The sequence below is a fragment of the Meles meles genome, chromosome 10 (assembly GCF_922984935.1).
Source record: "Meles meles chromosome 10, mMelMel3.1 paternal haplotype, whole genome shotgun sequence".
Taxonomy (NCBI): Eukaryota; Metazoa; Chordata; class Mammalia; order Carnivora; family Mustelidae; genus Meles; species Meles meles.
This window is the reverse complement of record NC_060075.1, coordinates 86,106,804-86,122,602: the sequence shown is the minus strand read 5'-3', so window position 1 is coordinate 86,122,602 and position 15,799 is coordinate 86,106,804. Positions and strand designations below refer to the sequence as shown.

The 15,799-nt window shown below is 38.4% G+C and overlaps 1 protein-coding gene across 4 annotated transcripts in view; it reads right to left on the bottom strand.

The window, feature by feature from the left end:
- Window positions 1-15,799, bottom strand: part of MAGI2 (membrane associated guanylate kinase, WW and PDZ domain containing 2) — a 1,383,262-nt gene that overhangs the window by 107,637 nt on the left and 1,259,826 nt on the right. For all 4 annotated transcript variants that reach the window (XM_046021617.1, XM_046021618.1, XM_046021620.1 and 1 more), the window contains 2 exons: window positions 15,295-15,514; window positions 14,521-14,664 (listed from right to left, as the gene is read on the bottom strand). In XM_046021617.1, the coding sequence (XP_045877573.1) occupies window positions 14,521-14,664; window positions 15,295-15,514 (364 nt within the window). The remainder of the gene's footprint in view (window positions 1-14,520; window positions 14,665-15,294; window positions 15,515-15,799) is intronic.

Below are 15,799 nucleotides of genomic sequence, written 5' to 3'. Positions count from 1 at the left end.
ACAAAAATGGAGGCACTTACTGCTAGGACAAATGAGGCAGATGAGAGATTTAGTGATATAGAATACCAAATGATGGAGAATAAAGAAGCTGAGAAAAAGAGAGATAGACAACTATTGGATCATGAGGGGAGAATTAGAGAGATAAGTGATACCATAAGATGACATAACATTAGAATAATTGGGATCCCCGGAGAAGAAGAAAGAGAGAGAGGGGTAGAAGATATATTGGAGCACATTATAATAGAGAACTTCTTTAATCTGGGGAAAGAAACAGGCAACAAAATCCAGGAGGCACAGAGAACCCGCCTCAAAATCAATAAAAATGGTCACCACTCTGTCATCTAATAGTAAAACTTTCAAGTCTCAAAGACAAAGAGAAAATCTTGAAAGCAGCTTGGGACAAGAGGTCTGTAACCTACAATGGTAGAAATAATAGACTGTCAGCAGACCTATCCACAGAGAACTGGAAGGCCAGAAAGGACTGGCATGATATATTCAGAGCACTAAATAGGAAAAATGTGCAGCCAAGAATACTATATCCAGCTAGGCTGTCACTGAAAATAGAAGGAGAGACAAAAAAAAAAGCATCCAGGACAAACAAAAATTAAAGAATTTGCAAACACCAAACCAGTCCTATGGGAAATATTGAAAGGGGTCCTCTAAGCAAAGAGAGAGCCTAAAAGTAACAGACCAGAAAGGAACAAAGACAATATACAGTAAGAGTCACTTTTCAGCAATACAATGGCACTAAATTCATATCTTTCAATAGTTACCCTGAATGTAAATGGGCTAAATGCCCCAATCAAAAGAAACAGGGTATTAGAATGGATTAAAAAAAACAAGAACCATTGATACGCTATCTGCAAGAGACTCATTTTAGACCCAAAGGCACCTCCAGATTTAAAGTGAGGGGATGGAAAACCATTTATCATGCTAATGGACATCAAAAGAAAGCTGGGTGGCAATCCTTATATTAGACAAATTAGATTTTAAGCCAAAGACGATACTAAGAGATAAGGAAGGACACCATATCATACTTAAAGGGTCTTTCCAACAAGAAAATCTAACCATTTTAAATATCTATGCCCCTAACATGGGAGGAGTCAACTATATAAACCAATTAATAACAAAATCAAAGAAACACATTGACAATAATACAATAATAGTAGGGGAATATGACACCCCCCTCACTGAAATGGATAGATCATCTAAGCAAAAGATCAACAAGGAAATAAAGGCTTTAAATGGCACACTGGACCAGATGGACATCACAGATATATTCAGAACATTCCATCCCAAAGCAACAGAATACACATTTTTCTCTAGTGCACATGGAACATTCTCCAGAATAGATCACATCTTGGGTCACAAATCAGGTCTCAACTGGTACCAAAAGATTAGGATCATTCCCTGTATATTTCCAGACCACAGTGCTTTGAAACTATAACTCAACCACAAGAGGAAAGTTGGAAAGAACTCCAATACATGGAGGCTAAAGAGCATCCTACTAAAGAAAGAATGGGTCAACCAGGAAATTAAAGAAGAATTTTAAAAGTTCATGGAAACAAATGAAAATGAAAACACAACTGTTCAAAATCTTTGAGACACAGCAAAGGCAGTACTAAGAGGAAAATACATAGCAATACAAGCCTTTCTCTAGAAACAAGAAAGGTCTCAAGTATACAACCTAACCCTACACCTAAAGGAGCTGGAGAAAGAACAACAAAGAAAGCCTAAACCCAGCAGGAGAAGAGAAATAATAGAGAGCAGAGCAGAAATCAATGAGATAGAAACTAAAAGAATAGCAGAACAAATCAATGAAACTAGGAGCTCGTTCTTTGAGAGAATAAGATGGATAAACCCCTGGCCAGACTTATCCATAAAGAAAGAGAAAGGACCCAAATTAATAAAATCATGAATGACAGAGGAGAGATCACACCCAACACCAAAGAAGTACAAACAACTATAAGAATATATTATGAGCCACTATGCACCAGCAAGTTAGAAAATCTGGAAGAAATGGATGCATTTCTAGAGACATCAACTACCAAAACTGAACCAGGAAGAAATAGAAAGCCTGAACAGACCCATAACCAGTAAGAAGATTGAAATAGTCATCAAAAATCTCCCAATAACAAGAGCCCAGGACCAGACGGCCTCCAGGGAAATTCTACACAACATTTGAAGAAGAATGAATACCTATTCTCCTGAAACTGTTCTAAAAATAGAAATGGAAGGAAAACTTCCAAATCATTTTATAAGGCCAGCATCATCTTGATCCTAATACCAGACAAAGACCCCATCAAAAAGGAGAATTACAGACCAATATCCCTGATGAACATGGATGCAAAAATTCTCACCAAAACACTAGCCAACAGGACCCAACAGTACATTGAAAGGATTATTCACCAGAACAAAATGGGATTTATTTCTGGGCTGCTAGGTTGGTTCAACATCTACAAATCAATCAATGTGATGTACTACATTAATAAAAGAAAGAACAAGAACCATATGATATCATCATGATAGATACAGAAAAAGCACTTGATAAAGTACAGCATCCTTTTTTTTTTTTAAAGATTTTATTTATTTATTTGACAGAGAGAGATCACAAGCAGGTAGAGAAGCAGGCAGAGAGAGAGAGGAGGAAGTAGGCTCCCTGCCGAGCAGAGAGCCCGATGTGGGATTCGATCCCAGGACCCTGAGATCATGACCTGAGCCGAAGGCAGAGGCTTAACCCACTGAGCCACCCAGGCACCCTACAGCATCCTTTCTTGATCAAAACTCTTCACAGTGTAGGGATTGAGGGTATATACCTCGATATCATCAAAACCATCTATGAAAAACCCACAGCAAATATCATTCTCAATGGGGACAAACTGAGAGCTCTCCCCCTAAGGTCAGGAACATGACAGGGCTGTCCACTATCACCACTGCTATTCAACATAGTACTAGAAGTCCTAGCCTGAGCAATCAGACAACAAAAAGAAATAAAAGGCATCCAAATTGGCAAAGAAGTAGTCAAACTCTCACTCTTTGCAGAAGATATGATACTTTATGTGGAAAATCCCAAAGACTTCAAAACTACAAGAACTCCTACAGGAATTCAGTAAAGTGTCGGGATATAAAATCAATGCACAGAAGTAAGCTGGCATTTCTATATACCAACAGCAAGACAGAAGAAAGAGAAATTAAGGAGTCAATCCCATTTACAATTGCACTCAAAACCATAAGATGCCTAGAATAAATCTAACCAAAGAGGCAAAGAATCTATACTCAAAAAACTATAAAGTACTCATGAAAGAAATTGAGGAAGACACAAAGAAATGGAAAAATGTTCCATGTTCATGGATTGGAAGGACAAATTTTGTGAAAATGTCTATGCTACCTCGAGAAATCTACACATTTTCTTTCTAAAGATTTTATTTATTTACTTGGCACAGAGATACACAGCAAGAGAGGGAACACAAGCAGGGGGAGGGGGAGAAGCAGGCTTCCTGCTGAGCAGGGAGCCAGATATGGGGCTCAATCCCAGGCTCCTGGGATCATGACCTGAGCCGAAGGCAGATATTTAACAATTGAGCCATCCAGGTCCCCCTACAGCAATCTACACATTTCATCCGAACCCTATCAAAATGCCATCAACTTTTCTCCACAGAAATGGAACAAATAATTGTAAAATTTATATGGAACCAGAAAAGATGCCGAATAGCCAGAGGAATGTTGAAAAAGAAAACCCAAACTGGCTGCATCACAATCCCAGACTTCAAGCTCTATTACAAAGCTGTCATCATCAAGACAGTATGGTACTCACACAAAAACAGATACATAGATCAATGGAACAGAATAGAGAGCCCAGAAATGGACCCTCAACTCTATGGTCAACTAATCTTTGAGAAGGCAGGAAAGCATGTCCAGTGGAAGAAAGATAGTCTCTTCAATAAATGGTGTTGGGAGAATTGGACAGCCACATGCAGAAGAATGAAACTGGACCATTTCCCTACACCACACACAAAAATAGACTCAAAATGGATGATAGACCTCAATGCGAGACAAGTATTCATCAAAATCCTTGAGGAAAACACAGGCAGCAACCTCTTCAACCTCAGCCACAGCAACTTCTTCCTAGAAACATTGCCAAAGGCAAGGGAAGCAAGGGCAAAAATGAACAATTGGGACTTCATCAAGATCAAAAGCTTTTGCACAGCAAAGGAAAGAGTCAATGAAACCAAAAGACAACTGACAGAATGGGAGAAGATATTTGCAAATGACTTATCAGATAAAGGGCTAGTATCCAAAATCTATAAAGAATTTATCAAACTCAACACCCAAAGAACAAAGAATCCCATCAGGAAATGGGCAGAAGATAACGAACAGACATTTCTGCAAAGACGACATCTAAATGGCCAACAGACACATGAAAAAGTGCTCAACAGCACTTGGAATCAGGGAAATCCAGATCAAAACCACAGTGAGATACCACCTCACACCAGTCAGAATGGCTAAAATTAAGTCAGGAAATGACAGATGTTGGCAAGGATGAGGAGAAAGGGGAACCCTCCTACAATGTAGGTGGGAATGCAAGCTGGAGCAGTCACTTTGGAAGCAGTATGGAGGTCCCTCAAAAAGTTGAAAATAGAGCTACCCTATGACTCAGCAATCGCACTACTTGTTATTTACCCTAAAGAAACAAATGTAGTGATCTGAAGGGACACATGCACCCCAATGTTTATAGCAGCAATGTCCACAATAGCTAAATTAGGGAAAGAGCCTAGATGTCTGTCCATCAACAGATGAATGGATAAAGAAGATGTGGTATATATATACAATGGAATACTATGCAGCCATCAAAAGAAATGAAACCTTGCCACGTGCCATGATGTGCATAGTACTAGAGGGTATTATGCTAAGTGAAGTAAGTCAATCAGAGAAAGACAATTATCATATGAATCTCACTGATATGAGGAATTTGAGAAACAAGACAGAGGATCATAGGGAAGGGAGGGAAAAAGGAGATAAACCATAAGAGACTCTTAATCTCAGGAAACAAACTGAGGGTTGCTGAAGGGGAGGAAGGTAGGAGGGAGGGGGTGGCTGGGTGATGGACATTGGGGAGGGTATGTCCTATGGTGAGCACTGTGACTTGTATAAGACTGATGATTCACAGACCTGTGCCTCTGAAACAAATAGTATATTATATATTAATTTTTTAAAAAGAAGAAAAAAAACGGAATAAAAGGTAGCTGTGATTCACACATTGCCTGCAGACTTGTTTTGTTTTGCACGCACACCTTTTTAAATGAAAAAAGAACATTTTTTCAAGTCTGTTTGATTCTTAAAAATATGGGTTTTTGCTTTCTCTTGAAAGATTGAAGACTTAGAAGGAGAAAGCCAGCATCCCCTCTGATTAGCAGTTGGCTTGGGCTCACTGTGGCTGCTCCTCAGAAGGGGCAAGGGCTCTCTATACCTCACACATTTATATTCCCTGCCCAGCCCAGGCAGGTATGTGAATTTGGGACCCTCCCTCCCTCTTTCTGAGACTGTGGGCCCAAGCAGAGCTTCTTCTGCACAGCTGAGGTGGCAGAGGGTAAAGACACCAGGCTGCTCTCTGCCTAGAACCCAGTGGTGAGTGCATCATGAGGGCCTTGAGAGTGTGCGGACCTAGCCCCTTGTCTGTGGAGTTCTCAGGCAAGCTTGTAGCAGGGACAAGGACTCACTAGAAATCAAGAATAAACAACTAGCCAGAAAACCCCCATACATTTAAAAATACAAAAGCAGCACCTTCTAAATGATCTATGAGTCAAAGAGGAAATCACAGTAGAAATTAAAATATATTTAGAACTTAAATCATGAACATACTACATATCGAAACCACAGCCTTAAATTCATACATTATTAATAAAACGGAGAAAAATGAAGAATTATTGACCTAAGCATCTAACTTAAGGAGCAATTAAAAAAAAAAAAACAGTAAAAGAAAATGGAGGCAGAGAGATGAATAAGCAAGAGAAAAATATGTAAGCTGTTTCTGTAAAGAAATGAAAAAATGGGCAAATCTCTGACATGATTAATAAAGATAAAACAAAGAATGCATAAAGAAACAGCAATCAAACAAATAAGATCAGGACATAGAAACAAATCCTTCAGACATTAAAGATATAAGAAGATAACATTAAAAACACATTGGAAACTAAGATGGAATAGGCAAATTATTAGAAAAAGGAAATTTATTAGAATTGACTAAAAAAAAAAAAGAAAACCTGAAGAATACATACTCTAGTTCTCATAGAAATGTAATTAGTGACTTAAAATTTTCACATGAAGAAAACATATGAGGTTTGGATGGATTTACAGGTTCATTCTACCAAACATGCAAGGACAATTCTCAGCTTACATAAACTTTCCCAGACAGCAACAACAATGACAACCACAGAAAGGATTATTCCTTCTCACTTGATAGGGCTAGCATAACATTAATATCAAAATCATTCAACAACACTACAAGAAAAAATTTCAGGCCAATCTTACCCAAGAACAAAGACACAAATATCCTAAAGGGATAATTAGGAACTGAATTGATCAAGGCATAAAAAGATCATTATGGATAAAGAGGATTTACCTGAGGAGATCAAGAGTGATAATATAATAAAAACCTATTAATATGATTAGTCATATTAATCAGCATGTTAAAAAAGATCATATGATACTTCCCATGGATATAAAAATAGAATATAAAATTCAACACCAATTCCTAACAAAGTGTCTAGCAAACTGGTAAGAGAAGGGAACATTCTTAACCTGATAAAAGTTAACTAAATAAACTCGTTAAACATTGTGTTTAATGATGAAATGTTAAAAACATTCCCTTTAAGACTAGAAACAGAACAAGAGTGCTTGCTTTGACCACTTCTATTTAGAGTCACATTGGAAGTTGAATATGTGCAGTAAAGTAAGAAAAAAAATGAAAGAACTTAAAAGACCCAGAACTCTCATTATTTGCCAAAAATGTTTTTACCTATGTAGAAAATCCAGAGGTAGCTACAGATAAATTACTTGAATAAAAAAGTTTAGTAATTTTGCATGATACAATTGATCAACATGCAAAAATCAATTCTCTTTCTTTTCACTGGTGACAGTTTATCTTAATATTACATTAAGAATACTATATATCGGGGTGGCTCAGTTGAGCAATTGACTCTTGATTTCGGCTCAGGTCATGATCTCAGCATTGTGAGACTGAGCCCACACTAGGCTTGGTGCTGAGTGCAGAGCCTGCTTAGGATTCTCTCTCTCTCCTTCTGCCCTGCTCCCATGCTCATGCATGCAGGCTTTCTCTCTCCCTAAAAAATAAAAATAAAAATAAAAATAAATAGGGGTGCCTGGGTGGCTCAGTCAGCCCTCTTCTGAAAGCAGAAGAGCATCTGCCTTCAGGTCGAGTCATGATCCTGGTGTCCTGGAAATCAAGCCTTGCATCAGGCTCCCAGCTCCTCGGGAAGCCTGCGTCTCCCTCTTCCACTCCCCCTGCCTGTGTTCCCTCTCTCACTGTCTCTCTCTCTGTCAAATAAATAAATACAATTTAAAATAAATAAATAAAAATACTATAATAAGAACAAAAATAAAACAAAGTGCCTAGAGTCAGTCTAGCAAAATATTTGTGGGTATGTTATGGGGAAAAAAACCCATGAACTTTGAGCAGTTTATGGAAAACTTAAATAAATGGATTATATCATGTTCATGGGTAGAAAGACCCAATATTATAAAGATTATAAATATTACAGAGTTTTCCCATATTTTTTATAGATTCTAAACAATTCTAATACAAATCCTACCAGGACAAGCAAATTCTAAAAATTTATATTGAAGGATTCAAGAACATCCAGACACTCCTGAAAAATTAAGATGTGTGTCCAGGGATGAGCGGATGGATAGTTTTTCTACCAAAAATCAAGTCTTACTAAAAGGTAGATAAGTAGAGTCTTGATGTAGGCATAGACAAATAGAAAAGCAGAACAGTGTAAATAATCTATAAACAGACCTCTGCACATAGAAATTTTATTCATTATAAGGCTATCATTGCAGACTGGAGTAAAATGAGGGGCATTCAACCAATGATGCTGTGGCAGGTGGTTATCCATATAGAAAAACCAAAACTGGGTTTCTTCCCTACACTACACAGAGAAATCAATTCTAGGTGATTAAAGACTTAGAAATGAAGGGGCGCCTGGGTGGCTCAGTGGGTTAAGGCCTCTGCCTTCGGCTCAGGTCATGATCCCAGAGTCCTGGGATCAAGCCCCACATCGAGCTCTCTGCTCTGCAGGGAGCCTGCTTCCTCCTCTCTCTCTGCCTGCCTCTCTGCCTAGTTGTGATTTCTCTCTATCAAATAAATAAAATATTAAAAAAAAAGACTTAGAAATGAAAAGCAAAAGTACAGAACTTTAAGAAAAAGATACAGGAAATCTTCAGGAATATGAATGAGGGAACAGTTTTTTCAAAGACAACACAGAAAGTGGGAACTATGAAGGAAAGCGTTTATTTAGTCAATTACACTAAAATTAAGGCTTTGTATTTACCAAAGCGCATCAGAAATAACGTGAAACTACAAGTCAAAAACTGGAGTAAGATATTTGCAACATAGCAATTGATGAAAAACTATCTCCAAGAATACGTGAAAACTTCTCAAATCAATATGAAAAGAAGAAACAATTCAACAGAAAATAGGGAAAATGTGTGAATAGGCATTTTTGTTTAAGAGAAAACACAAATGCTGAATAAACATAAGAAAAGATGATGAACACCATATTTAATCAAGAGATCTAAATTTAAACCTAAATGATGTATCATTTTCTACCTACCTATTAGAAGCTGAAAAAGAAGTTGTATGAGGATGTATAGTAGGGGAAACTCTTTTTACACTGTTCATAAGTGTATACATTTGTATCACCACTTAGGAAAATAATTTTGTGTTATTTAGTTATGTTAAATATGTGCCCACCTAGGTATACTGGCTAGCTAGAAAAATTCTTGCATATGTGCAGCAGGAAATACGTATAAGGATAGTGTTAGTTATGAAAAGCTCAACTCAAATGTCCACTGACATGGAAAATCTCGAATCTCCATGGATAACTACTATCCACTATAGCATATTCATACAATGGAATGATGTGCAGTAGTGAAAACAAGTGAACTATAGCGTTATGTATCAACATGGATGAGTCTTACGAGTACAGAGTATAAAAAGCAAACTACAGAGAAGGACATGTACAATAGGATTCATTTATATAAAGTTGCCCAAGTGTGCAAAACTAAATGAATAATATAGTTGAGAGATACACACATTTGTAGTAAAACTGGAAGGAATGATGAATGTTTGTTTAGAGTGGTGGTTCTCTGGGGGCTGGACTGTGTGGGGAAGTTGAATCACGGGAGATTGATCATATTCTGTTTTTTAAGCAGGGCTAGGGTTTGTGGGGGCTTGAATCATTGCTAGTGTTCACACCTACAAAAACAGAACTGCCGTATGATCCAACAATTGCACTACTAGGTATTTATCCAAAGGACACAAAAATAGTGATTCGAAGGGATACATGTACCCGGATATTTACAGCAGCATTATCAACAACAGCCAAACTACGGAAAGAGCCCAAATGCTCATCAACTGATGAACAGATAAAGAAAATGGGGTGCATATATGTATGAGGGAATATTACTCAGGCATCAACAAGAACGAAGTCTTGCCATTTGTAAAGACACAGATGGGGTGTGTTAAGCACGTAAGTCAGTCAGAGAAAGACAAATACCATATGATTTCATTCATATGTGGAGTTTAAGAAACAAAAGTAAATGATCGTAAAAAAAGAGCGGCAAACCAAGAAACAGATTCTTGACTATGGAGAACAAAGTGATGGTCACCACAGGTGGGGGTGGGGGGGAGATGGGGGAAATAGGTGATGGGGATTAAGGAGTTGTGATGAGCCCTGGATTTTAAATGTTAAGTATTGAATCACTAAACTGTATACCTGAAACTAATATTATACTGCATGTTAACTAACTGGAATTTAAATAAAAGCCAAAAAAAAAAAAAAAAGATTGATAAGCAGTATCTTTTATGTACTTGTTCAGTCTACCAAGATTTTTTAGGTTACTCTGAGGCCCACTGCAGGCAGACTTGTGCATATGAATTTCAAGAAGATAAGTCATTTTATAAATAAGCCTATTTGATGCTAAAAAGGTATATAAAATTGTTACACAGCTGTTAGAGTGATGAAGCTAAAAAATGATGCTCTTTTTTATAATAGAAAGTACATTTTATGGAAATGGAGAATATATTATGTTATATGGAAACAGGAAAATACTTTACCTTTTCAAGACCAAACTTGGTCGCCTTTCAGAGTCTTTTTTAATTTGACTGTCAGACTATTTACGTGATTAGAACTACTATCCTTTCTTCCAAATGTCTCTTGATTTCTTAAGATCCCCTGCATCACCAGTAAATTATTTTGTATATTCATTATTCTTTGCCTGGGCTTCCTATTTATTTTCAGTTTTTAATTACATTGTGTCCCTAAGAGCTTTGTACCAGAGATTTATTCATCAGCACAAAATTTTATCCCTCTCAACTTTATCAGACTATTTTACGAACTAGAAAACATTCTCCTTTTTAAAACATATCCATTAATTGTTTCTAATAAGTTCTTACACTTTTGCTTAAAAACTGAATGTCATTTGTGTTTTTATGACATTCGCCTTCCTGAGTGACTGGAGAAAAGCAATCAGACCTGATGGTTTTGTTTCTGTTTTCTATTCCCTGTATTTTCTGCATTTACAGATTGTGTTTTGTTGCTCAACCTTTTTTTTTTTTTTTTTTTTTTAAGAGAGAGAGAGGGTGCTTGTGCACACAGAGCAGGGAGGGGCAGAGGGAGAAGGAGAGGGAGACAGAATCCTAAGCAGTTTCCATGCCCAGCACGGAGCCCAACACAAGCCTTGATCTCACGACCCTGAGGTCATGACTCGAGTCGAAATCAAGAGTCAGACACTCAACTGACTGAGCCTCCCACGTGTCCCAGACATGCTTTAAAAATATGTATCTGTGCCACAGTTTCCTCAAACCCCGAGTGTGAGGAGGGTGTCCTTACACCCATGCTCCCCATCCCCCCTGGCACCAGGGCACCTGGCTTTCTTGTACTACTAAATGCCACCACTGCCCTACAACGAGGGCTATCATAAAGGACCCAGGAAAAGTCCCAGGTTCAGAGGCTAATGTCTGGTGCAATAACTAAGTGTTCAAAAGAGCTATTATTTACATCCCTGAACCACGAGCCTGGTAATTCATTAGTTGTTACAGGAAATGTTTTTTCAGAATCATCCAGCTCTCTCAAAGTAATTTTAATGTGAGCAGTTCTGTTATGCTGTGTTTCATCTAAGGTATCCAGCTATGATCAGATCATTATCTGGCTTTTTCTGATCATGAGAAAGGGGGGAAAAATACAGTCTTTTCCCCACATTTATTTGATCATTAAGGGTGTGTGTTTAGTTTGTGCGTAGAGGAAATCATGGATTAAGACTGAAGGTGAAGGGATCCCATTAACAAGGAGAAATGTGCCTTCGTGTTTTAAAGGCTGGGAAGGATCTGGTGCTAGCTTCTCTGTGTCTTGAGCTTATTTTTAATGATAGTCCATGAATCTCTTGTCCACCTATTTTTCTCAGGAGTCTTGGAACTTTACAACCAAGTCATAATATCCATGGAGTAAAGAGCTGCCTTGTAAGCATCACCTGCAGGGATGATTAAGATCTGTGTATGTGTCTGGGCCCCAGTGGTATCAAGGGCGAATCTTACAGTATGATGAAAAATGGGTCCCTGATTGATTTTACTGTAAAATTTCCAAATTGAAAACCTTATTATCCAGTTTGTGTATTAGTCTAAAGTAATCAAATCAGAGTCATGCAAATATTTATCGGTCCTGGTTCTTGACAAAATAATTGAAACATATTTGTGAATCACAGGTTATTGCCAATTCCTGATAAGCACAGAGGAAGGTACAAAACACTAGCTTAAATGATTAAAATTTGATAATAAACATTAAAACAAGATCTGATTTAATTATGTGCTATGGTGAAGAACAACCATGCAGATATAAAGTAGTTACCTAATTCTGACAGTAGATGATACGGACACCTTTGAACTTATGTGGCGATGTTGTCCTTTTCCCTGACAGGAAGTCAGTCACCCTGGACAAATTCTCCACTGGTCCCTGAGTGAGAAACCAACCCCTGCCAACATCTGAGTATTAAATATAACCCATAAAGAGCAGAAAATAAGTCTTCCATTCATCTCTGCTAAGTTCCCAGCCTTAATTTAAAGACTGGAGATAAAATCAACCAGTAAAATTTTATCCATGGGATTTCTGTGACTCCCAAGTGGTTCCTTTTCTTTGAGAATTAAGTGCTGGAAATATATATATATATATATATATATATATATATATATATATATATGTGTATATATATAATAGTCCCAAATAAACTAATCCATATTATCTCAAACCAGCCAGAAAAATTCCTTTTAGATAGCTTGTACACAGAAGAATAGGTTGCCCATAAAACTGGCATGTAAAATTATAAAATACTGCTTATTTTTATAATCTGCGAAAAGAAGTTAAAACACCATTTTCTGAAACCCAGGTAGAGGACTCATTTTTATCACTTGCCAGAAGAAAAAGCATCTTTCACAAAATTGAGCACCTGCCTAGAGAATTCTAAATCTGTGTTTACATGGGTTTAGAAGTCTCAGTTAAACTGCTGGAACAGGATGGAAATCTCCTTTGACAAGACCTGGGGGGAAATTAACAAAGCCTGAGCCACACACATGCTATCTTTGTCCTACCTTGTCAAGTCAGCTTCCCTCAGGCTCAGTTAGAAGTTCTCAAACTTCACCTTGCATCAGATTCACCAGGGGGTGAATCAAACAATGTTGACCCCAATCCTAGAGTTTCTGATTCTGTAGGTCTGCGGTGGGGCTCAGGATTTGCATGTCTGACATGTTCCCAGGTGATGCTGATACCAGGGACCCAGCAGAGAACGACTGCTCCGGCTTGATTTCTCTAAGAAAGAATATTCTTTTAACAGAAGAATACTTCTATGTTTAGGCTTCTATGCCTTGGGAATACTGTATATATTAGCAGCCATTTAGATCATTTGTTAAAAAATGTGGCCACCGTTTGGAACTCACACAGGCCACGTCTGAAGTCTGCTGCAGGGGTAAGGGGGCTATCCTGCCTTCTAGGGGTCCAGTCACTTCGCTCATGGCCTTTGTGCTGTGTGGTTTTTACCTGCACCACGAAGATTTTGGTTTATTTAATCCCTTGTGAGTTGGTTTTGTATCATGTTAAGAAAGTGACCTTCTGTGTTTAGGGAAGCACAAACCTAAAATCCTCTATAGATGGGGTAAGGGGAGGTTCAGGGCAGAGGCTCTCAGGTTCTAGAGTCAGCCCTTGCCTGGGTTTGAATTCCAGCTGGGACACTTCCCAGTTGTCAAGAATTATGAAGGGTGGGAGAAAAACTGACATGATTTATGTTCTTCCCACTTTGTATTGTGGATGATTCACTGACACGGGGATGAAAATCACAGATATGGTAGACTGGGTGGTAGGAATAACAGATTCATTTAGTTATTTGGGAGCAAGTGGCTGGTAAAGCTCAGCCCAAGAATCTGAGGTTCCAGAAGCCAAGAACCACAGCTTTTCTGTATTAATTTAAAGGACAAAGAGGGAGGGCAAGAATGAATTCTAGATTTTGTTTATCATGGCTAACTTATTATGTGCTTACTAATGGCCGTTTTGTAGAAAGAGAGGCAGAGAGACACTAATAATCTATATTCTCCTCAAGTTTTGTTTTGTACCTTTAGATGAAGTCAATTACCCATCAATCAAATGCCTCAAAATCCTATACATTAAAAAAATCCACCTCAACTTGCACTCTGCTTGGAAAATGTCACCATTTTTAAGGACAACATGTATCCAAGAAGCCGAGTCCCCTTTTTTCCAGTATCAAAGTCAAAAGACCAGTCAACTCAAGAGAAATCTTTCCAAAGAAACAAAGAACCATTTGATTAATAAACTTGAAGAAAAGAAAGCATAAAACAAAAAAAAAATTTCAAAATATTTACTCTCAAATGAAAACTAAATATCATCAAACTAAAGGAAAAATTATGGATCCGTGTTTTGATTTCAAACTATTTCTTAGGTTGCTCTGTACATTTTCTTTAGTTCCCTCTTCAGAGAAACTGTATCTTTAAAACATTACAATGAGATTTGACAGTTGGAAAGCTACACGCAAGAAAATGAGAAATAACATAATTCTTAAATTACGTTAGACCAAACTTTTAGAAAACAGAGTCATGCAATGGAGAGAGGGCAAACCCTAAGCCAAAGCTGCTTGCTGAATCACTGGCTTTGGCACTCTGACACTACAGTGGGTTCTTCTTTCAGAATTAAGTGGTTCTGTAAAAAAGGAAAGTGTTCTTACCCTCATCCTTCCGTTCCTTATCGCAGGCCCGTCTTCTGCCAATCTCAACACGTACAAATCCATTTTGTATTCTCTTCCTCCACGAATGCTGAATCCAAATCCTTTGGCTCCTTTCTCCATGTCCACAGTGAAATAATCAAAGTCCTTTAGATTTGGGCAGAAAATAGAATAAATAGTTGTTTAATATTAGAGAAGCTTCTGTGGTCAGTCTCTCTGTTCTCCTCTTTTATAGTTAATATCTTCAATGATGTGATACTATGAGAAAAAGTAATCTGACTTCACCATCTAGTAAAAGGCAAGATGAAATCCCAAAGATTCAAGAAGGTCTTAATACAGCTGGCTTGGTCATTAAGAAAACTACCGTAGGGGCGCCTGGGTGGCTCAGTCAGTTGAGCATCTGCCTTGGCTTGGGTCATGATCCCAGAATCCTGGGATGGAGTCCCAGATTGGGCTCCCTGTCTAGCAGGGAGCCCACTTCTCCCTCTCCTCCCTGCTTGTGCTCTCTCCCTGTCTATCTCTCTCAAATAAATAAAATCTTAAAAAACAAAAACTACTATAGAGGATGTTTACTCTGGTATTCATCCATTTACTTGGCAAACGTGATGACTGCACACAGGCCTCAGTGATATTATCTTTCCTTTGGGTTTTCTCATTCACTGCTGTTGAGCACCATAAATAAATGTATCAGAGGGTGTGTGTGTGTGTGTGTGTGTGTGTGTGTGTATTACAGGTTTGTTCATTAGAAACCGAAATGTGACTGGGTCTCTGAGGTACCTGGGGCTGCCTGTAGTCCGCCAGAGGGTACTGCCTGGTGTCAGGGGAGTGCTGCCTGTAGTCCAGCAGGGGAGGCTGCCTGTAGTCCGAGGGTGGGGGTTGCTGGTAGTCCCCTCCCGGAGGCTGCCTGTAGTCCAGTGGCGGCTGCCTGTAGTCCGTGAATGGAGGCTGTCGGATGTCTGGTTTCACATCTTGCCTTGCTTTTACTTCTGACCTGTAACTAAATGAATGGAAATGGGATTTGCTCGGATAACTCAGGATTCTGAGGGGATTACAAGGCCCATATGACCTCTAGGCATGGGTGGGCCACCCTTCTTGGTGGTCCTTTTGCGGGTTCAGGACTCTGAGAAAGTTACAGATGAGAAGTATTATTTTAAAATCTTTGACAAATGAAATCAAGGAATAAGAAATCAAGGTAAACATGATGGCTCAACCAGGGCTTTGTGGAAAACGAGGGACAGCCCTCTTCAACTCCGGCTACTTAAAACCTTGTACAACTGTAGCA